Source organism: Carcharhinus amblyrhynchos, chromosome 2, assembly GCF_965287045.1.
Source record: "Carcharhinus amblyrhynchos chromosome 2, sCarAmb.v2.hapA, whole genome shotgun sequence".
Taxonomy (NCBI): domain Eukaryota; kingdom Metazoa; phylum Chordata; class Chondrichthyes; order Carcharhiniformes; family Carcharhinidae; genus Carcharhinus; species Carcharhinus amblyrhynchos.
Window position 1 is genome coordinate 116,259,884 of NC_137325.1, and position 25,065 is coordinate 116,284,948.

The 25,065-nt window shown below is 43.8% G+C and overlaps 1 protein-coding gene across 1 annotated transcript in view; it reads left to right on the plus strand.

Annotated features, from left to right (window-relative positions):
- LOC145359876 (phthioceranic/hydroxyphthioceranic acid synthase-like) overlaps positions 1–18,753 on the plus strand; it is a 38,121-nt gene extending 19,368 nt beyond the window's left edge. Inside the window, 5 exon segments of the mRNA XM_080214705.1 lie at positions 2–1,456; positions 3,496–6,963; positions 10,960–11,026; positions 17,131–17,223; positions 18,573–18,753. Coding sequence (XP_080070831.1) covers positions 2–1,456; positions 3,496–6,963; positions 10,960–11,026; positions 17,131–17,223; positions 18,573–18,753 — 5,264 coding nt within the window.
- The last annotated feature ends 6,312 nt before the right edge of the window (positions 18,754–25,065 follow it).

Consider the following 25,065-nt stretch of genomic DNA (forward strand, 5'->3'; position numbering starts at 1 on the left):
AGTGTGAAAAAATGGGATGAAGGTTGGATGAAAGAGAAGATGGCAGGGGTCAATTCATTTGGATTCGGGGGAACAAATGCTCATGTAGTAGTGAAGCAATACAGGCAGGATTCTGTTCGTAACTGTGTTCAAAAACCATTCGAAATATTTGTGCTTTCAGCTGTCTCCCAGAACTCAGTTAAGATGATGCTAAAAGTTACAAGTCCCCAAATAAGGGAAAGTGATGATATTGTGCTCCAGAACTTGGCATACACATCTACTTGCAGAAGAAGCCACAAAAATAACAGATACAGAAAAGCATTTGTGGCGTCTTCTCTCAGTCACCTACAACAGCAGCTTAAATCTGCCACAAATACTGAGGTATCTCAGACAAAGACGGGGTTAAAGCTAGTATTTGTGTTTTGTGGCAATGGGGTTTTATATCGAGGTATGTGCAAATAACTTCTACAAACAGAACCAAAGTTCAGGACACAAATTGAAGAGACAGAACAAGCGCTCAAACCATACACAAACATCAAATTACTAGATTTAATTCAAGATGATTGTGCTGACTTCACAAAGCCAGACATAGCACAGGCAGTGCTATTCGCTATTCAGATGGCAATTGTGTCTCTTTTGAAGTTTTGGGGAGTTCAGCCAGATATTCTCATTGGTCATTCTGTTGGGGAAATTGCTGCAGTACATTGTGCTGGGATACTTTCATTACAAGATGCTGTAAAGGTACTTTACCACCGAAGTGTATTACAGTCAACAGTAACAGGAGGAAGAATGTTGGTGGTTAGCAATTTACCTCTGTCAACAGTGTCAGACAAGCTTGATTCATATTCAGGGAGACTGTGCATTGCTGCTTTCAATAGTCCCTGGTCATGTACAGTGTCAGGTGACTCCAAAGCAGTGGGTGAACTGTACACAGAATTATCCAGTTCATTTGGTGGAAAAAATGTATTCCTTCATATTTTAGATGTTCCAGCAGCATATCATAGTCACTTAATGGAACCAATTTTAAAGCAGGTAAAAGAGAACATAGGCAACTTAGAAAAACATGAAACAGAGAAAAAAGTCATTTCCACTGTTACTGGACAAGTAGTTTCAAGTGGTGATTGTGTCACAGGGGACTATTGGGCCAGAAATATTCGCAATCCAGTTGCTTTTGAACAAGCCATAAGAACTGCAGTTGCAGAGGTGAAAAGTGCTGTGTTTGTGGAAATAGGTCCAAAGAGGGCCTTACAAAGATACATCACAGAAATTGTAGGGACCGATGCTCAGGTTTTCCCTGCAGTACAGCCAGATAGAGGTTATGAAACACTGATTTCAGTTTTATCGAAACTCTTTGAACTTGGGTTCAATCCTAACTGGCAAAATATGTATGTAGAACGTGAGACTGCTCCAACATTGTATCCTTGTTACAAATTTGATCGTACTAAGCTGCAGGTCAACTTTGAAGACTTTAGGCAAAGTACTGAAAATTTACCAGCTGCCACACACCCTATCCACTGCAGTTCAATCAGAGATGGCAAGGAATACATAGAACATAGAACACTACAGCACAAACAGGCCCTTCGGCCCACAAATTGCGCCGATCACATCATCACCTACCAACCTACAGACCTATCTATAACTCTCAATCTCATTAAACCCCATATACTCATCCAGAAGTCTTTTAAAAGACCCCAGCGAGTTCGCCTCCACCACCACTGACGGCAGCCGATTCCATTCACTCACCACCCTCTGAGTGAAAAACTTACCCCTAACATCACTTCTGAACCTCCCTCCCCGCACCTTAAATCTGTGTCCTCTCGTAGCGACCATTTCAAACCGGGGAAATAGCCTCTGAGAGTCCACCCTATCTATTCCTCTCATCATTTTGTAAACTTCTATCAGGTCGCCTCTCAACCTTCGTCTCTCCAGGGAAAAGAGTCCCAGCTCCCTCAACCTAACTTCATAAGGCATGCCTCCCAGTCCAGGCAACATCCTTGTAAATCTCCTCTGCACCCTTTCAATAGCTTCTACATCCTTCCTATAGTGAGGCGACCAGAACTGCGCACAATACTCCAAATGAGGCCTGACAAGGGTCTTATAAAGTTCCAGCATTACCTCCCGACTCCTAAACTCAATCCCTCGATTAATGAAGGCCAGTACACCATACGCCTTCTTAACCACCTCCTCCACCTGCGAGGCCGATTTAAGAGTCCTGTGGACCCGGACCCCAAGATCCTTCTGCTCCTCAACACTACTCAGACTTCTGCCCTTGATAGTGTACTCGTTCATCCCGTTGGTTCTGCCAAAATGGACGACTACACATTTATCCGCGTTGAAGTCCATCTGCCACTTCTCCGCCCAGTCCTGCATCCTATCTATGTCCTGCTGCAGCTTTTGCCATCCTTCCAGATCATCCACAACACCACCGACCTTCGTGTCATCAGCGAACTTACTTACCCATCCCTCCACTTCCTCATCCAGGTCATTTATGAAAATGACAAACAACAAGGGTCCCAGAACAGATCCTTGAGGCACTCCGCTGGTGACTGACCTCCATTCAGAAAAAGCCCCATCCACAACCACTCTCTGCCTTCTGCAGGCAAGCCAGTTCTGGATCCACAAGGCCAAAGGCCCTTGGATCCCATGCCCTCTCACCTTCTCAAGAAGTCTTGCATGGGGGACCTTATCAAACGCCTTGCTGAAGTCCATGTACACTACGTCCACGGCACTTCCTTCGTCAATGTGTTCAGTCACATTATCGAAGAACTCAACTAGGCTTGTAAGGCACGACCTGCCCTTGACAAATCCATGCTGACTATTCCTGATCATGTCAAACCTCTCCAAATGTTCGTAAATCTTGTCCCTCAGAAGCCTCTCCATCAGCTTACCAACCACTGAGGTCAGACTCACCGGTCGGTAATTTCCCGGGCTATCTCTGTTCCCTTTCTTAAAAATAGGAACTACATCCGCAATCCTCCAATCCTCTGGAACCTCTCCCGTCTCCATTGACGACGCAAAGATCATCGCCAGGGGCTCTGCAATCTCTTCCCTCGCCTCCCACAGTATCCTGGGGTACATCCCATCTGGTCCCGGCGACTTATCTACCTTGATAGAATTCAAAAGTTCCAACACATCCTCCTCCTTAATATTCACGTACTCAATCCTTTCCATCTGCTGCAAATCCATAACAAAATCTCCCAGATCGGCTTCCACCGTGAATACTGAGGCGAAGTACTCGTTAAGCACCTCCGCCATTTCTTCTGGTTCCACACAAACCTTTCCCCCCTCACCTTTTATAGGTCCTATCCCTTCTCTTCTTATCCTTTTACCTTTCACATATTTATAGAAGGCCTTGGGATTCTCCTTAATCTTACCCGCCAAGGTCTTCTCATGACCCCTTCTGGCTCTCCTAATTTCCCTTTTAAGTTCCCTCCTACAGTCCTTATACTCCTCAAGATCTTTAACATCTCCTAATTCCCTGAACCTCTTGTACACCTTCCTTTTCTTCCTGACTAGGTTCAACACATCCTTTGTGCACCACGGTTCCCTCGACCCAACTACAATACAACTACAGCCTAACACCAATGGCACTGCCATATATATTAGAACACAAAAACAACAATGTGTCTATATTACCAGGCACTTTACGTGTGGAACTTGGCTTAGCATCTGTCCTGGCAAGTATTAAGCCAAAGATGCCACTCAGTTTGTGCCAAATCGGTATTACTTTTTTGAATCCCTGTATTGTGCAACCAAACTCAACTGAGCTCAAAGTACAACTTAGCAAGGAAGGTGAAGTGACCAAGTTTGTTGTTTTTGCATCTACTACCACTTATGCAAAGGAAGAGGCTCGTAAAGAATCAGAATGCATTGTTGAAGAAAACTTTATTGCTCTTCCATATATTTCACAAAGGGCCAAAGAAAAGATAAAGGCAGAAGACATCTATAACAAGCTCTCCTCTTTAGGTTTCCAATACAGTTCAGTTTTCAGACAGCTTGGGGATGTGTTCTATGGGGCTGAGTTAAAGGAAGCTATAACACGCATCAAGCTACCTGAAGAGATTGTGTTGCAGATGCATGATTACCACTTCCATCCAGTCATTTTAGATTATTATCTGCAAATGGCAGCTGTCATTGCATTGAAAATTTCACATTTTAGAGCAGCCTTCCCAACATCCATAGGGAGTTTGATAGTGTGCTGACCAATGCAACAGGAAATGATGATGTATCTGAGGACATGTAAAAGTACTACAGAATTTTTTGAGGCCTCCGGGGGGTTTACAGATACAAAGGGAGCCCTCGTTGCAGAACTAAAAAATGTCAGAATTACATTTCTTAGCCAACAAAATTCCACAGAATTCAATGACCTTTTTTACCAGAATAGTTGGGAGGAAATTGTTCATCTTCCCAAAGGTAGAGATCATGTTTCTGATCCCAGATCATTGGTCTTTGCAGATAACTATGGAATTGCTCGTGCCCTTCAAAGGTTCTTGCATAAACAGTCCTCATATATTCCTTTCCAAGAATCTAAGACAGTGAGGGACACAGAAATTATGCAGATACTAAAACAGCACAATATAAAAGATCTGAGCAGCTTTGATGAAGTGTTGTTCATGTGGGGGATGCAAAATTTAACTGACCAAAACAGCAAAGCAGTGGTGGAGCACATTAGCAGGTGCTGTGAGATTTATCGTCAAATTCTTCAACTAGTTCGTGAGAAAAAATCCTCGAAGTCTATCAGAACAATCACATTCAGGATATCAGAAAAAACAGTGGATCAAATCACTCCAGGCTTTGCCTTATGGGGTATGACCAGATCATGTGCTGCAGAACTTCCAGAGGTTACTTTTCAATTGATTGACATCAGCTCTGCCACTGATGCAGATATCATTGCATTAGTAAATGCAATTACCTTGCCTGATAATTACCCTGAAGTAATGATTAGGCTAGGAAAGGTGTATACATCCCACATCACACGAATGCCCAATCAAATGCCTGATAATATTGACAGCGCGGTCCCTTACTCAGGTTTTGAAACTGTTGATTTCCAAACTATGGATCCCTATAAAGTTGTAAATTTCCATGCAACACCAGGACAAGGGAAAATGAATAAGCCAACAAAACAAACTGTGCACATTAAAATTGATAAAATTTGCATCCATTCATCCGATTACTTTCCAATCAGTGTATCAGATATGAACTTTGGACGGACCATGTACTGGAACAAAACAATGACAGATGGCCACAAACTACTTGCTCTAGACTTCAGTGGTACAGTCACAGCAGTCAACAGTGATGTAAAGACGTGTAAAATAGGAGATCATGTTGTCACATGTTATCCAGTTGCAGCATCTTCCACGGTCACCCTTTCTGCATCTGTTTGTTACAAAAGCAGTAAAATTCCAATATTGAAACAGACACCATGCGTATCATACTTCACACTTGCATGGGAAATACTACATAACATTTTGCCTAGAGCAAAATATTGCAAATGTTTGGTAATTGTTTCCATGGAGCCAGAATCATGTCTGATCAGAGTGTTGTCCATGGCGGCCAATGGATTGGGTTGGAAAGCTCAAATTGAACATAATGACTTTTCATCTGCTTTTACTCATTCTGATGCATTGCTTTTCCTGCCTCCTATTAAGACATCCTTAATCGCAAAGTATGTTAACAACTCTTCTGCTAAACATGTTGTTGTTCTCTTTGACAACAGCCAGCTGTTCGATTCTTCTCAAAGCATTCCTGGTTTCGAAAAGGATAATGTTTATATCCACGTTTTGCAGGTAGCTAACATATTTCAGAAAGGATATCTTACAAAATCTGCACATGACATTTACAAGTGGATGAGATCAATGCATTTAAATAGAAAGCAGTTTGATTTACCAAAAGTTAATTTTCAGCAAGTGATTTGTGATCTGGATGAATGCAGGGTCGAATCATATTTTAGCTGCAGAGCTGTTCCAGTTGTAGACCTGAAGGGCACATGTGCACCAAATAGTAGGATGTCAGAGATACAAGTGTATCACAGCCAAAAGCAACTTTTTAAAAGTGATGCTGCATATATAGTGACAGGAGGCCTTACAGGACTTGGTTTGCAGACAGTACATTTCATTGCCAAACATGGTGGTGGATATGTCATTGTTCTGTCAAGAAGCATTCCATCGAATGAGAAGCAGGAAGAATTTAAAAACCTCTGGAATCAGTTTGGGACCAGTGTAACTAGCATAACTTGTGACATTTCAGTGCTGTCAGATGTTGAGAAAGCAATCAATGCCTCTCACTGCACTTTTCCAAAGATTGCAATTAAAGGAGTTTTTCACAGTGCGGTTGTGTTACATGATGGCCTGCTTCATACTCTAAACCAATCATTGTTTGAAAAAGTTCTGAATCCCAAAATTGCAGGTGTCCTGAATCTTCACAATACAACACAATCCTTCCAGTTGGACTATTTTGTATGTTACTCCTCAATTGCATCATTCAGTGGAAACTCTGCTCAGGCAAATTATTCTGCAGCAAACTCGTTTCTTGACTTCTTTATCCACTATAGGAAAAACCAAGGGTTTGTAGGGCAATCTTTAAACTGGGGTGCTTTAAACCTTGGCCTGTTACTCAATAAGGACAGCACGCAAAGATTTCTGGAATCAAGAGGCATAATGATTTTGGAACCTTCAGAGATTTCTGAATGCCTTGAACGCTGTTTGATACTGAACAGTCCACAACAAGCTATATGTAAATTTAATTTCTCAAATTTATATAAGAATGTTGTCTCTCAAAGTGAATTCCTCAAAGCACGATTCTTTTCACTCATACAGGATGAGATCAGTAAAAAATGGCTTGCCAAAGAGCAGGTTTTAACTGGTAATTCAACAATGACACTAGAACAGTATGTCATTGCATTGTTGTCTGAAGTCAGCAATACTGACCCTGCAGATTTTACGGAAGAATCATACCTTTCCAACTTTGGCCTTGATTCCATGCTGAGTATGACAGTACAGAATCGTATTTATCAGGAAAAAAACATAAACTTGCCACTGGTAACATTCCTTGATCCAAAGACAACAATACACACTGTAGTGTCACTGCTTGAAGAGAGCACTGCTATCCAACCACACTTTGGAAAAACAACTCTGCCACTGAACATATCTGTGGGAGAAACACTTCATGAACAAACTCAGTTGTAAAGTAATTACTATTAGTCGCATTGACAAAGGAGAAAGTACTTTTTTCATGTCTGGAAAATAGTAATGCTTCGCCAGCAATTTCACTCAAGATTGTTACTCCAAGTTACCCCAGCGTCCAGATTCTGAATGCTATGCCACTCAAGTAATAATCTGAACATTACTTTGTGGTTAAATATAGATGCTTTAACAAAGGCATTTGCAGAAATTTGCCAATGTGGCATGTTCATGGAAACCTCAAATTCTGAGAGTCAGTAAGGAATTGCTGACTTCATAGAATCCCTACAGTACAGAAAGAGGCCATTTGGCCCATCAAGTCTGCACCGACCACAATCCCACCCTGACACTACCCCCACATATTTATCCACTAATCCCTCTAACCTACACGTCTCAGGACACTAAAGGGCAATTTTAGCATGGCCAATCAACCTAACCCCCACATTTTTGGTCTGTGGGAGGAAACTGGAGCTCCCGGAGGAAACCCATGCAGACACAAGGAGAACGTACAAACTCCACACATATAGTGACCTAAGCTGGGAATCGAACCCAGATCCCTGGAGCTGTGAAGCAGCAGTGCTAACCACTGTGCTACCATGCCGACTTATTGCTGAATAGACAGTGATTAAGTGGTTATGTGGTACACCAGCTATATTCTTTCTCAGTAAGCATATTACTTTTATTGTTTTTGCATCAGAGGAATTTTAAAGTAATGCAAGTAATTAAAGTAAAATAATGGAATTCTGTAAGAATTTTTGTACATTTAATTTGCAAAAGAATGCTTGCAACTAATGAAAATTATACAGTAAATTTTTTTGCCTGCGATGCCTGTGAATATGTATGACTGCATGGAGTTAGGATGCAAGTAGTGCAAAATATGTTTTTAATACCATTAATCACTTTAGAATATTTCCACTAAACATCAAGATTTAGTTTGATTGTTGCTCTGGAATTCTAGCTGAACATATTATAATTTCCTTAATTGAAATACTAAATTGAACTGTTTTATAGTTATATTGAATGTTCTTATCAAACTGCAGTGCAATAAAACTTTTGATTATTGGAAATGCAAATAAACTCTAATTCGTTTTTATGATTATTCAGTTTAAGCCAGATATGGGTGCTTGGAGGTTGGTTCGAGTTGGGAAACAGATTTTCACACCCAAATCTGCATGTTTTCTCAGTTAAAATGGGTTTCTGACCAATAATGCAAACATGCATATCCATCAGGGCTGGTGGAAGAAGCTTCCCGTCAAAACAGACAGCTAATTACTTTACCATGTATTAATCTTGGGAGGCTGGGTCAGTGCCATTTTGACCCCTTCCAAATCTTCTCCCAAAATTAATACCATGCCAATGACAACAGAAAACAATCTCTACTACCCAAGAATCCAAGGTATTTAACAACACAGACGAATAAACTTGATACGTTCTGATAGCTCTTCAGAAGCACATAAATAACAGTGCACTATACTTAACGTAAGTAGCACATGAGAGAATGTATATCAGGAAGATATCAGGTAGAAACATTGGAGTGAACACAACTCAGCAGAATGGCGTCAAGGCACCAGAATATCTGAATCAAGGAGGTTGGGAGGCTGGGTCGGTGATTGGGCAACTCGTGATGGAGGTGGAGAATATCAGGAGTCTAAGGGTGGAATCAAAGGTACGTGTGGGAGCTGGGGGGATGGGGATGGGGGGGTGGAATGGTCAGAGGGGAACTTGAAGCCTTAAGGTTGGAGACGTTGTGGTTCTTTGAAGAGATCAGGGGCCTGCTGATTAGCAGGATGGAAATAGATCAGGTTCATAGGATCCTTACAGTTCAGAAGGAGACCATTCAGCCCATCAAGTCTGCACTGACTACAACCCCATCCAAAGCCTATTCCCATAACCTCACATATTTACCCGGCTAATCTCACGACACTAGGGTCAATTTAACATGGCTGAACAACCTAATCTTTGGACAGTGGGAGGAAATTGGAGCACCCGGAGGAAACCCACAGACATGGGGAGAATGTGGAAACTCCACACAGACGGTGACTTGAGGCCAGAATTGAACCCAGGTCCTTGGTGCTGTGAAGCAACAGTGCTAAACGCTGTGCCACCATGCCGCACAGATTGGATTGGAGAACTCTGTGCCTGAGGCGGATAGGAGCAAGGCTACATGGCAAAGATAAAGCTGGGTTGCCAGTTCCAGAAGTTACTCTGCGGATACCCTGGATCCAGATAACAGATGTAAAAATGCATATTCCGGATCCACCAACTCTTGGATGTTGTTGCCAGGTTTCCTGAAGTTCAGAAAACCTGGCTGACCGCAGTTGGTTTTAAAAAGCTGAATAACTACAAGACTCGCCGCCTCTTGATATTTAAAGTGCCAACTCACTTCTTTGGGATGTGTTGGTTGCAACTCATTGCCCCCCCCTCAGTTAAAGGTAGAAGGGGTTAAATTAGAAATGGGTTTGGGTGGGAACCTGATTTTTACAAGATTGACCACAGTGCACCCCATTACCCCTCTGCATACTCAAGTGCACCCATTTATTTAGGTTAAATCTCCCACTATGGTGTCAGTAAAAGTGACCATAACATTTTTTGTTCCAATTAGAACGAAACTGGTTCATTAATATCCTTTCAGGAAGGCTATCCTTGACATGTTGGCCACTACGTGACTCCAGTATCACCAATATGATTGATTTGCTCTCCCAAGTGGTCTAGCAAGTCATTCAGTTGCATTAAATGGCTTCAAAGTGGTGAAAGACTGGACTGAATAACATGAGCTGGAAATGGAATGGCTCTGTGCCTGGAACGAAGGAATATTTAGCCTGATGACATCATGTTGTGTTTCTAATGCCATCATGCTGGTAAGAAACAATAAAATGGACAGCCTGCCCTCAAAATTGGGATCCATCCTGTCTTTTTCAAATTGTAAATGAGGGATAGTTATACTCATTAGCAGTCAGCTACAATAATAGTCTCCGTGTGGAATAAAGGCCTGGTGGGAAACTTATTTTTTTTACCTTCTGGGAAGCTGAGGATGCATTGGTAATTAGAAAGGCTTTTAATCCCGGCTTTCTGTGCACTTAGTACTTAGTCTGCACTGCAGCCTTTGTGCTTGGAGCAACGTGGGGTTTGTAGTCTCCATGGGGATTGCGGTCTCCATGGGAGGCAGATCCTCCAACGAGGAAAAGAAAACGAGAAGGAGCAGGAGATTGAGAAACAGTGGGAGGTGACCAGATGGTCAGGGACAGGAGGCACAGGGAGTGTTTGAGGGTCCCTGACCTGTACAAGAGGAAAGGGGCTACTGATGGCAAATGCTGCTGCCACAGAGATGTAAAAGGAGGAATTATTCACCCAATACTGAGTGTGAACGAGAGCAAGATATTCCAGTTTCTCCTGCCTAGCGACTGGAAATTCCCACCCGTGGTCAATGAACCTTTCAACGATCCGTCAAATTTCCATCAGCTCATGATCACTCCTGAGGCGGGTGGGAAAAAGAACAGTACAGCACAGCAACAGGCTCTTCAGTGTGTGCTGGCACACAATGCCTTTCCAAGCTAATAACCTTTTGCCTCTATGTGTTCCATATCCCTCTAATCCCTGTCTATTCATGTATCTGCGAAATTTACTCTAATATACCTGCAAATGACTGAGACACAATGCCAGAGGAGACCCAGGCTGTCAAGTGACATCTCCATGTGAGATGATGACCGAGGAGATTATTTCCAATGTCATGGGTGGTCATCCAATGCCAGTTGTCCTGAAGCTCACTGAAGTTCTAATTTCTTTTGCATCTGGATAATTTCAGGAGACCTCAGTGATTTAACGCAGCTTGCTACCTACCTGCATAAAGATTTTCACAATGCAATGCGCAGGTGAGCAGGCCAATATATCACATTCACTGGACTGCAGCGGTCAGTCCGAATGAGCCTGAGGCTCCATGGCAATAGCCAGGGGACAGGGAGTGAGAGATTACACACCTATCTCCATTAAGGCTCTGGCAGGCCAGACCAGGACATTTGATTTGAAAAGAGTTCTTGCTCTCCACTTGCAGAGGAGAGTTAAGAGTTATCCACATTGCTGTGGGTCTGGAGTCACAAAGGCCAGACCAGATAAGAATGGCAGATTTCTCTCCCTAAAGGACATTAGCGAACTTTACAACAACAAAAACAAAAGATACTGGAAAGTCCCAGCAGGTCTGACAGCGTCTGTGGAGAGAAAGTAAAGTTAACTTTTTGAGTCTGGATGACCCTTCATCAGAGCTGAAGGCAAAGAAACTAGGATGAAATTTATACTATAAGGAGAAGAATATAAAATAATAACAATGGATTAATAAGATAAAAAGAAATGAAATAAAATAACATAAATGGAGATGGGGAGAAGGTGGAGGGGAGAGCTCATGCTCTGAAGTTGTTGAACTCAGTGTTAAGTCTGAAAGGCTATAAAGTGCCCAATCTGAAGATGAGGTATTGTTCCTCTTAGCGAACCCTGAGGATTTTTATGACAATTGATAATTTCATGGTCACCGTTACTGAGATTCGTTTTATATATCCTAGATTTATTAATTGAATTTAAAATCCACCAACCAATGTGGAGAAATTCAAATACTTGCCCCCAGACCATAGGGCCTCTGAATTTCTTGTCCATTGACATGGGCCGGATTCTCCAACCTCGCCCACAGCTGGGATTCTCTGGTTTCATTACAGTGAATGGAGATTTGGCTGAGTGTCAAATGCTCCATTCTTGCTGGCAGTGGTGGAGGGGTGTGAATGCCAGAGAATTCCAGCCTACGTCACTGTCTCCTCCCTTGCAATCAGGAGAAAGGCAGGCTGCTGATCCTTCCCCCCCGCCCCCCCTTACCCAGGCTGACTTTGACAAGTCTCCTCTAGGCGGTGGAGGTTTGAGGGCCCCATTATGGTAAATGTCTCCTGCATAGTTGGAGTAGCTTCTGTTGCTGTGGCACTTGAGGTTGACTGTACCAATGGCAGAGAGGCAAGAGATGTCCCCATTAGAGATGGCGGCAGTTGCTGCTCACCTTAGCCATGAGGTCTGATTGAACCTCCTTGCTTCTCAGACAGGGATTGGGCACTGGATGTGACTCCAGGCTCCCAGTTCCCTGTTGCCTGGCTCTATTGAGAATATAAAAGCCATAAGGTTTTTGTATAGTTTGTAATCTCATGCTGTGAACATGCTGTCCTGCACGTATGCAGAAGTGCCATTCATCACACTCTGTAGTCTAGCTGTACCTAGTACCAAGTGTTTTAACTGTCGTGTAAGGATTTATTGCGATGAGAGCGTATACAGAGTTGATTGGTTTTCAGAACATTATGAACTGTGCATGCAGCTATACTACCGCTCTATTGGTGTAAAAGAGTCGGGGACAAGTTGTAACAGGCTAATGCTCTGGAAGCCCGCCTACAGACTGGGATAAGTGTTTGGAAAAAGTAGAACAAAGAAGTTAGTTTTGCCTGGGTGTGCGGGACTTGCCCACCCTAAGGAAAACTAGCTCTGACATCGTAAAATAGTAAAGGTATAAATCTTCTATCTGGAGTTGACTTGATTATTATCAAACCAAGCTGAACGCAGAGCGCCGAACCTTAGAAATTGTCACTATGTCCCAGGTCACAAGTCAGAGCGCATCACTCCTAATGGCTTCTGCAATCTGCTGGGTCTGCTCCCCCTTCGGCAGTGGCCAATTCATCCACAGACAAAGCAGAGCACTCTGCAAAGGAGATGATCACAGTACTCAAGAGCTTGATGGACACCTTCAAAGACAATGCCAGAATGCGCAACCCAGTTGGTAACTCCACGTCAGTTTCACATATCTCATGCTGGACATTCAACATTTGTTGCCTTACAGATGGTTCCAGAGGTTCATCATCAGACTGGGACCCTCCAACTGCCAGAGGGCTGCTCCATCTTAATCTCCTGCTGCTGCACATACAATTGTGATATGGTCTTACCAGATTGTGTTTGTTCTTGTTCTGAAACTTGATAACTTACTGAGGTGCCAATATTCTGATAATGCTGATAAAACTGATCCTTGAGCTGGCTGGATAGCAGGTCATTGCCTCATGGACAGTGAGGTCAGAGTTCAATCAAGGAAGGGTGAGTCACCTTGGAAATGGAAAAAGGGCAGCCATCAAGTGAACATGAAGAATGGTCTTGCCTTCCAAATATCAGACGCATATTTAAGTTGTAGCTAATGATTGTTGTGTTGACAGACCTGGTCATTCTGCACTCTCATGCAGGTCAATTGCTGAAGCAGTGAGCTGCCATCACAGGATCATCTGTCCATCTCAGAGGAGAGAGAAAGGACCTCAGAGATTACAGGGTCATGCCTTAGTTCTGCACCCCACACTAGTGCAGATACTGTCATCTCCATGTGTAGGAGCTTAGGAATACATCTGGAATCATGTGGCCTGAGCAGCTGTTGGAATCTAACAAATGAAGCCATTGATACTTGGAGGAGAATGGAAGACCCGGGCTCAGGCTGATCATGTTTCTCTGGAGCCATCAGTAAGGTGGCAGGAGCTAAATGTTCTGTGTGAAGTGTGTGAATATAGCTTGGACAATGGAGGGTTTTCCGGGCTGTGATCTCCCTCTTGTGTACATGTATGGCTGCTTCACAGAGATTATTAACAACTCTGGAGATCCACATACAGTTGACCAGTTGGTGGATTCTGGGGATGTACACAGACCTGTATGCTATCACCTTGTCCCTGAGCTCAAGGGAGAAAGGGATGAGGCACCTGGAGTCTCCACCAGCTTCTTGCAGGAAAGCAGGGTGATATGAGTGTGCCTTGCAAGGGAGGAAGCGGTGGACTTCTACACCTGGCATTATCAGTTCTGAATGTGGACAATAGCTCCTCACCCCTCTGCCTGTGACACCAGAATCTCAGGTGTCTGTGATGACAGAGGACCTGAACCTGTGACTACACCATTATGGTTCTGGCAGCCTAGCCAGAGGCTTCATCAACCAGAAGGGATTTCTCTCCATTGCTCCCTCATGATCTTCTATGTCTGTGACTATTGCCAATGGATCCTGCAAGTCTTGATACTCTGGGAGCAGTCCTAATGGTTAGAGTCTCCAGCACTCCCATGTGCCACAGATTTTCAACTACCGCCATACGTGGAAGGATGGCTATTTGCCAATATGGTATACACACTCTAAAGATGGGTGATGATACCAGTGAGAAACACAAGGACTGACGCAAAAGAGTGCTTTAATAATGCAACCAAATCAACAATAGATTGCTTAAGTTGAGATACAGATGCCTGGACCGATCAGGTGGCACCCTCCAGAATGCCACAGCAAGGGTCTCCTGAATTGTGATGGTTTGCTGCCCTTTCAGAACATCCCTGAATGAACCTTCTTTTCATTCATTTGTGGACATGGGTGTCACTGGCTGGCCAACATTTATTGCCCGTCCCTAGGTGCCCTTAAGAAGTGGTGGTGAACTGCCATCTTGAAATGCTGCAGGACTTCGTAATGGTTGATACACCTCGCTCAGCCATTTCAAAAGGCAGTTGAGAGTCAACCACATTTCTGTGGCTCTGGAGTCACGTGTAGGCCAGACCAGGTAAGGATGGCAGATTTCCTTCCCGAAAGAACATTAGTGAACTAGATGGATTTTTCCAACAGTCCACAATGTTTCATGGTCATCAGTAGATTCTTAATTTAAGATTTTTAAAATTAAATTCAGAAGCCACCATCTGCTGTGGTGGGATTGGAACGCAGGTCCTCAGAACATGAGCTGAGTTTCTGGATTAATAGTCCAGCAATAATACCCATTAGACCCTCTCCTCCCCTGAGGTGAACAAAGTTAGGGTCACAGTGACCTTATAGAGCTGCTGACAATGGAGGCTCACCACCATGGTGCACAGATCAGTCACAGCCTTGCTGGATGCGCTGATATCTGGAGGTAGCTCATCCATACTGTATGGCCTCTGGGTAACCTTGGCCGTGATTCTCCCAACACGGCTGGATTGGTGGGAAAACTGGTCCAAATCATGACGGTTTTTTCAGCGCAACTTCAGACCTGAATCTCCCCACTCTGTGCAATGCAGAGGTCACAATCGTGAATATTATTAAAAGCTCAGAGCATGGGGCTAATTCACACCAAAGAGCCCGAAATCAGCGGGATGAGCGCGAACCCACGCATGTGCACATTGCTGGGAGATCATCCAGTATCAAGATCACTGCCATCCAACCCCCACAGACATCGCTGGCTCATCACTGACCCTAACAACCCCTCCACAGACATCACTGGTCCCCACAACCCCCCAGGACATTGCTGGCTCATCACTGACCCTGACAACTCCTCCACAGACATTGCTGGCCTCATCACTGATCCTGACAACCTCTCCACAAACATCACTGGCCTCATCGCTGGCCCCACAACCTCCCCCACAGACATCACTGCCCCCTCCCCCTCTCCCATACAAACCTCATTGGTGCCCCCTCCCCCATATAGATATCACTGGCCCCCTCCCCTATACAGACATTGCTGGCCCCCTCCCCCATATAGACATTGCTGGACACCCTCTCTCATACAGATATCACTGCGCCCCCCCCCCCCCCCCCCGACAACTCCCCTCCCCATCTCTACCCACACACAGACATGGCAGCCTGCTCACCCCATGCCCCCATGGTTCTGGATAATGCGGGTACCCAATCCCTCCATCCCTTGAACATACTCTCTTCATTGCTGTCCTGCAGAGAACTTGTGTTGTGCTGACATGCACAACCTCAGCTTGCGATCATTCCCTCACTTGAATGGGAGTCCTGAGTATTGCACTCTAGCCTGGACACAGCAGCTTATTGAATGGCAGCTAATCAGCACCCCAAGGGATGCATGAAATTCAACTGAATGCAACCTTCCTCACAAGTATTTGTAGCCAATGGGCCTTTGACTGGTCACACTCACTGTGCCTGCACTCTCCTAATAAGCCAGAGTTGTATATGAGCTGCAGGAATGGACACACAACCAGTCATGCCACAAAGATGTCTGAGTGCAAACCTGCACCCAGATTCACAGAGGCCATCCAGGAGCACCTGCCAGATGCTGTGGAGGAGAGGTGTGAACGGATCTTCGCTGGCCGCCTGCCCTCTTTTCTCTGTTCTTCATATGGCGGGACGCCCACCTCGCTCCCTCGCTGCTCCTCCTCTTTCTCCTCCTGCTCCAGCTGGTCTCCCTGCTGTTGGGTGATGTTGTGAAGAATGCAGCAAATGATGATGATAGAACATAGAACACTACAGCACAAACAGGCCCTTTGGCCCACAAGTTGCGCCGATCACATCTATATCTACCAAGCCATAGAACTATCTGTAACTTCCAATGCTATTGGATCCCATTTACTCATCCAGAAGTCTTTTAAAAGACCCCAGCGAGTTCGCCTCTACTACCACCGACGGCAGCCAATTCCACTCACTCACCACCCTCTTGAGTGAAAAACTTTCCCCTAACATCTCCTCTGTACTTGCTTCCCAGCACCTTAAACCTGTGTCCTCTCGTAGCGACCATTTCAGCCCTGGGCCTCTTTCTGTACTGTAGGATTTCTATGATTCTTCTATGATTCTATGAATACTTTGTTCTTCAGTTTTCAAAAGACTGAACTGGCGCATTGGAGTTGATGCAGGATTTCATTGTCGATGCCTGCTCTGAGAGGATGTTCTCTAGGTATGGGAAATGATCCATGTTATCAAGGAGGTCAAAGTGGATCTTGATGGTCAGGGGGCATTTTTGTGTGGCAGGAGCACACTGGTAGATAATCTTTGTTTTCCAGATGTTTAGTTCGAGGCCCATCTTCTCATTTGCCTCAGTAAATGCATTAATGATGGTTTATAGCTTGGCCTCTGAGTATACATGTACATAGGTATCATCTGTGCACTGCAGCACAATCATAGAAGTTGGGGTGGCCTTGGCTTTGGTCTGCAGCCTTTTGGACATTGAACAGTTTTTCGTTTGCCCCATAGATTAGCTTCACTCCGGCAGGAGCTACAAGGTGATGGGTGGAGTATTGCTGCGAAGAAGATGGAGAGGTGCGTTGGTGCAATAGCAACTGATATGTAAGAGAAAAAGATTGTCAAAAATGAATGCAGGCCCCTTACAATCAGAAATGGGAAAATTCATAATGGGGAACCAAGAAATGACTGAGGAACTAACTTTGTAAATTGCTGCTGTCTTCGACAATAAGACTACAAGAGCATAAGACATAGGAGCAGAATTAGGCCACTCAGTCCATTGAGTGTGATCTGTCATTCTATCATGACTGATATTTTTCTCACCTCATTCTCCTGCCTTTCCCCCATAATCCCTGACCCCCTTATTAATCAAGAACTTATCTATCTCTGTTTTAAAGACACTCAATGACCTGGCCGCCACCGTTTCACAGATTCATCACTCTGGCTGAAGAAATTCCTCCTCATCCCTTCTAAATGATTGTCCCTTTAGCCTGAGGTTGTGCCCTCTGGTTCTAGTTTTTCCTACTAGTGGAAACATCCTGTTCATATCCACTCTACCCAGGCCCTACAGTCTCCAGTAAGTTTCAATAAGATTCCCTCCTCATCCTTCTAAACTCCAACAAGCACAGACCCCGAGTCCTCAACCATTCCTCATACGACAAGCTCTTCATTCCAGGGATCATTCTTCTGGACCTCCTCTGGGCCCTTTCCAAGATCAGCACAGCCTTCCTTAGATTTGGAGCCCAAAACTGCTCACAATACTCCACATGGGGTCTGACCAGAGCCTTATACCGCCTCAGAAATACATCCCTGCTCTTGTATTTTAGCCCTCTCAACATGAATGCTAATATTGCATTTGCCTTCCTAACTGCTGACTGAACCTGCACATTAACCTTAAGAGAATCTTGAACAATGACTCCCAAGTTCCTTTGTGTTTCTGATTTCCTAAGCATTTTCCATTTAGAAAATAGTCTATAACTCTATTCCTCCTCCCAAAATGCATAGCTTCACACATTTCCACATTGTATTCTATCTGTTACTTCTTTGCCCATTCCCCCAACTGTCCAAGAACTTCTACAGCCCCACTGTTTCCTCAATACTACCTGTCCCTCCACATATCTTTGTACCATCTGCAAACTTAGCAACAGTGCCTTCAGTTCCTTCCTCCGAATTGTTAATGCATATTGTGAAAATTTATGGTCTCAGCACTGACTCCTGAGACACACCACTAGTTACTGGCTGCCATCCTGAAAAAGACCTCTTTGTCCCACTCTCTGCCTTCTGCCGGCCAGCCAATTCCCTATCCATGGCAGGATCTTATCCTTAACACCATAGGCACTTAACGCATTTAACAGTCACCTTGTGGCACCTTGTCAAAGACATTCTGGAAATCTAAATAAATCACACCCAGTGGTTCTCCTTTATCTAACTTCCTTGTTACCTCAATGAACTAGAAAGGAAGACATGGATAATGTACCAGAAGTACTGAGAAACACAAATTTTAGTGAGGAGCTGAAGGAAATCAATATCAATAGAGAAATGTTTTTGGAGAAATTAATGGGATTGAAGGCAGATAAATCTCCAGGTCTTGATAATCTTCGTCTTAGAGTACTTAAGGAAGTAATCTGGCCCTAGAAATATTGGATCATTGATGCCCATTTTTCAAAACTCTTTGAACTCTGGAATGGTTCCTACAGATTGGAGGGTAGCTAATATAAGCCTACTATTCAAAAAGGGAGGTAGAGAGAAAACAAGGAATGATAGACCAGTGAGCCTAGCATCAGTAGTAGGAAAGTAGTAGCTAGATGCATTATCATGAACTTCATAGCATAGCATTTGGAAAGCATGGTATAATCAGACAAAGTCAGCATGGATTTATGTAAGGAAAATCATGCTTGACAAATCTACTGAAATTCTTTGAAGATTTAACGAATAGAGTTGCCCAGGATGTGGATGTGGTTTATAGCCTTTCAGAAGGCTTTCAATAAGGTCTCACATAACAGATTACTACGAAAGTTAAAGCACATGTGATTGCAAGTAGGGTCTTGAGATGGATAGAAAGCTGGTTAGCAGATAGGAAGCAAAGATTTGGCATAAGTGGGTCTTCTTCTGATTGGCAGGAAATTACTAGTGGGGTTCTATAGCGATCTGTGCTAGGACGCCAACTGTTCACATGATATATTAATGATTCGATGAGGGAATGAAATGTACTATTGCCAAATTTGCAGATGATACAAAGTTGGGTGGGAGGGTGAGCAATGAGGAGGATGCAGAGATGCTTCAGCATGAGTTGGACAGGCTGAGTCAGTGTGCATATGCATCGCAGATGCAGTATCATGTGGATAAATGTGATATTATCCACTTTGGTAGCAAAAATAGGAAGGTAAATTATTATTTGCATGGGTGTAAATTGAGAGAGATAGACGCTCAACAAGACCTTGGTGTCCTTGTGCATCAGTTGTTGAAAGCAAGCCTGCAGGTACAGTAAAGACGACAAATAAATAACGAGAGGATTTGAGTATATGAATAGTGATGCTTTACTGCAATTTTATTGGGAATTGGTGAGGCCACACCTGGAGTATTGTGTGTAGTTTTGGTGTCCTTAGCTGAGGAAGTATGTTCTTGCTAAAGAGGAAGTACAGTGAAGGTTTACCTGGCTGATTCTTGTGATGGGGAGTGTCTTGTCATATGAGGAGAGACTAAATCGGTTAGGATTATATTCATTGCAGTTTTAGAAGAGTGAGAGGGAATCTCATAGAAACTGATAAATTTCTAACAGGATTAGGCAAGGTACATTCAAAAAGAATATTCGCAAAAGTGGGAGAGCCCTGAACTAGGACTCATAGTTTGAGGATAAGGGGTAAACCTTTTAGACTGAGGTGAGGTGATATTTATTCATAGTAAGAAGTCTCACAATACCAGGTTAAAGTCCAACAGGTTTATTTGGTAGCAAACGCCACTAGCTTTCGCAGCTTTGCCCCTTCGTCAGGTGAGTGGGGAGTTCTGATCACAAACAGGGCATATAAAGGCACACACAGTTTACAGAATACTGATTAGAATGTGAGTCTTTACAGCTAATCAAGTCTTAAAGGTGCGAACAGTGTGAGTGGAGATAGCATTAAGCATAGGTTAAAGAGATGTGTATTGTCTCCAGGCAGGACAGTAAGTGAGATGTTGCAAGCCCAGGCAAGTCATGGGGGTTACAGATAGTGTGACATGAACCCAAGATCCCAGTCGAGGCCGAACTCATGTGTGTGGAACTTAGCTATCAGTCTCTGCTCAGCGACTCTGCGCTGTCGTATGTCGTGAAGGCTGCCTTGGAGAACGTTTACCCGAAGATCGGGTAAACTCCACTCCACTCACATTGTCTGCACCTTTAAGACTTGATTAAGACCTCTTACTGTGTTTACCCCAGTCCAATACCAGCATCTCCACATCATGATACTTATTCACCCAGAGAATGGTGAATCTGTGGAATTCACTACCACAGAAAATAGTTGAGCCAAAACGTTGTATGATTTCAAAAAGGAATAGCTCTTGGGGCTAAAGAGATCAAGGGATATGGGCAGAAGGTGGGATCAGGATATTGAATTTGATGATCAGCCATAATCATAATGAATGGCGAGCAAGCTCAAAGGGCCAATTAGTGTTTCTAGTTTCCATCTATTTATGTATGAACTCATAGGAAACCCTGGTGAAGGCTGACTCTATACAGACTCTATACAGGTCTTATAAGACGCATGTCAGACCCTACTGGGAGTACTGTGCGCAGTTCTAGTCGCCTCAGTACAAGAAGGATGTGGAAGCTACTGAGAGGGTGCAGAGGAGATTTACAAGCATGTTGCCTGGATTGGGTGGCATGCCTTATGAAGATAGGTTGAGGGAGCTAGGTCTTTTCTCCCCGGAGAGACAAAGGATGAGAGGCGACCTGATAGAGGTTTATAAGATGTTGAGAGGTATAGATAGGGTGGATTCTCAGAGGCTATTTCCCAGGGCTGAAATGGTTGCTATGACAGGAGACAGGTTTAAGGTGCTGGGGAGCAGGTACAGAGGAGATGTCAGGGGTAAGTTTTTCACTCAGAGGGTGGTGAGTGAGTGGAATCTGTTGCCATCGGTGGTGGTGGAGGCGAACTCATTGGTGTCTTTTAAGAGACTTCTGGATGAGTACATGGGATTTAATGGGAATGAGGGTTATAGACAGGCCTGGTAAGTAGGGATATGATTGGCGCAACTTGTGGGCTGAAGGGCCTGTTTGTGCTGTAGTGTTCTATGTTCTATGTTCTATACTCGAGAGGCAGCACCAACACATAGGCATCTCAAACCAAAAGAGAGAATGCTGAAAAGTCTCAGCAGGTCTGGTCGCATCTATGAGGAGAGAAAAGAACTGACATTTTGAGTCTAGATGACCCTTTATCATTTTATGAGGGAGTGTAGCTCGTTTGACAGATCAAGTGGCCTCCTGGTTCAAATCCAAGTGCCTCCTTTAAAGAATACAGCAATCTCAAACCATGGATCAAAATACAGCCAGGAAATAGAGATTTAAAATTTCCCAGTTTGCGAAGTCTAAATAACACCGAGTGTTGTAGATATTAATGATTAACAAATTATGCAAAATGCAAATAGTATTTGGCCACCAATATTAGGAGTTGGTCATACTTTCTGAGAAAGCAGTTCAGAGCAGGTGAAACAAGGTGCGAATTCCTGACGTCAACAAATTGCAGGGAAAGCACAATGACCATAGTGAGGTGGTAGCATAGTGACATTGATGCTGGGAAAGAAAGCCAGAGACCTGTAGGAATTTTCTGAGGATATGTGTTCGTATCCCACCACGACAGGTGATGGAATTTGAATTCAGTAAAAAGAACTGGAATAAAAAATTGAACGGTGACCATGAAACCTTTGTCAATTGTCATTAAAACCCGACTGGTCCACTAATGCTCTTTAGGGAAGGAAATCTGACACCCTTACCTGGTCTAGCCTAAATATGATGCCAGACCCACATCCACAGCGATTTAGTTGACTCTTAAATGCACTCTGAAATAACTTGACAAGCCACTCAGTTTTATCAAACTGCTACAAAGTCTAAAAGCAATGATACTGGACGAGTCACCTGGTACAACATAGGCATTGGAACTGACAACAGCAAATGCAGCCTGTTGACACTACAAAATCCTCATTAATATCATCTGGAGGCTACTGCCAAAACTGGGAAACATTAGCTGGTCTGGCAGAATCTGTAAGGAGAGAAAAGTGCTGGCATTTTGAGTCCAGATGACCCTTTGTCAAAGCTAAAATGGTCAAAGCCAAAAGCTTTGTCAAAGCCACAAGCCTTTTAGCTTGTCTTCATCCAATTCGATTCACTCTCCCAGTGGTGTCTCCCATACTAACCAAGCAATAGCCCTGACATAGTCAACCTCACGGAATCATACATTCACATAGAGTGAATCGAATTGGATGAAGACAAGCTAAAAGGCTTGTGGCTTTGACAAAGCTTTTGGCTTTGACCATTTTAGCTTTGACAAAGGGTCATCTGGACTCAAAATGCCAGCACTTTTCTCTCCTTACAGATTCTGCCAGACCAGCTAATGTTTCCCAGTTTTGGCAGTAGCCTCCAGATGATATTAATGAGGATTTTGTAGTGTCAACAGGCTGCATTTGCTGTTGTCAGTTCCAATGCCTATGTTGTACCAGGTGACTCGTCCAGTATCATTGCTTTTAGACTTTGTAGCAGTTTGATAAAACTGAGTGGCTTGTCAAGTTATTTCAGAGTGCATTTAAGAGTCAACTAAATCGCTGTGGATGTGGGTCTGGCATCATATTTAGGCTAGACCAGGTAAGGGTGTCAGATTTCCTTCCCTAAAGAGCATTAGTGGACCAGTCGGGTTTTAATGACAATTGACAAAGGTTTCATGGTCACCGTTCAATTTTTTATTCCAGTTCTTTTTACTGAATTCAAATTCCATCACCTGTCGTGGTGGGATACGAACACATATCCTCAGAAAATTCCTACAGGTCTCTGGCTTTCTTTCCCAGCATCAATGTCACTATGCTACCACCTCACTATGGTCATTGTGCTTTCCCTGCAATTTGTTGACGTCAGGAATTCGCACCTTGTTTCACCTGCTCTGAACTGCTTCTCAGAAAGTATGACCAACTCCTAATATTGGTGGCCAAATACTATTTGCATTTTGCATAATTTGTTAATCATTAATATCTACAACACTCGGTGTTATTTAGACTTCGCAAACTGGGAAATTTTAAATCTCTATTTCCTGGCTGTATTTTGATCCATGGTTTGAGATTGCTGTATTCTTTAAAGGAGGCACTTGGATTTGAACCAGGAGGCCACTTGATCTGTCAAACGAGCTACACTCCCTCATAAAATGATAAAGGGTCATCTAGACTCAAAATGTCAGTTCTTTTCTCTCCTCATAGATGCGACCAGACCTGCTGAGACTTTTCAGCATTCTCTCTTTTGGTTTGAGATGCCTATGTGTTGGTGCTGCCTCTCGAGTATAGAACATAGAACATAGAACACTACAGCACAAACAGGCCCTTCAGCCCACAAGTTGCGCCAATCATATCCCTACTTACCAGGCCTGTCTATAACCCTCATTCCCATTAAATCCCATGTACTCATCCAGAAGTCTCTTAAAAGACACCAATGAGTTCGCCTCCACCACCACCGATGGCAACAGATTCCACTCACTCACCACCCTCTGAGTGAAAAACTTACCCTGACATCTCCTCTGTACCTGCTCCCCAGCACCTTTAACTGTCTCCTGTCATAGCAACCATTTCAGCCCTGGGAAATAGCCTCTGAGAATCCACCCTATCTATACCTCTCAACATCTTATAAACCTCTATCAGGTCGCCTCTCATCCTTTGTCTCTCCGGGGAGAAAAGACCTAGCTCCCTCAACCTATCTTCATAAGGCATGCCACCCAATCCAGGCAACATGCTTGTAAATCTCCTCTGCACCCTCTCAGTAGCTTCCACATCCTTCTTGTACTGAGGCGACTAGAACTGCGCACAGTACTCCCAGTAGGGTCTGACATGCGTCTTATAAGACCTGTATAGAGTCTGTATAGAGTCAGCCTTCACCAGGGTTTCCTATGAGTTCATACATAAATAGATGGAAACTAGAAACACTAATTGGCCCTTTGAGCTTGCTCGCCATTCATTATGATTATGGCTGATCATCAAATTCAATATCCTGATCCCACCTTCTGCCCATATCCCTTGATCTCTTTAGCCCCAAGAGCTATTCCTTTTTGAAATCATACAACGTTTGGCTCAACTATTTTCTGTGGTAGTGAATTCCACAGATTCACCATTCTCTGGGTGAATAAGTATCATGATGTGGAGATGCTGGTATTGGACTGGGGTAAACACAGTAAGAGGTCTTAATCAAGTCTTAAAGGTGCAGACAATGTGAGTGGAGTGGAGTTTACCCGATCTTCGGGTAAACGTTCTCCAAGGCAGCCTTCACGACATACGACAGCGCAGAGTCGCTGAGCAGAGACTGATAGCTAAGTTCCACACACATGAGTTCGGCCTCGACTGGGATCTTGGGTTCATGTCACACTATCTGTAACCCCCATGACTTGCCTGGGCTTGCAACATCTCACTTACTGTCCTGCCTGGAGACAATACACATCTCTTTAACCTATGCTTAATGCTATCTCCACTCACACTGTTCGCACCTTTAAGACTTGATTAGCTGTAAAGACTCACATTCTAATCAGTATTCTGTAAACTGTGTGTGCCTTTATATGCCCTGTTTGTGATCAGAACTCCCCACTCACCTGACGAAGGGGCAAAGCTGCGAAAGCTAGTGGCGTTTGCTACCAAATAAACCTGTTGGACTTTAACCTGGTATTGTGAGACTTCTTACTATGAATAATATCACCTCACCTCAGTCTAAAAGGTTTACCCCTTATCCTC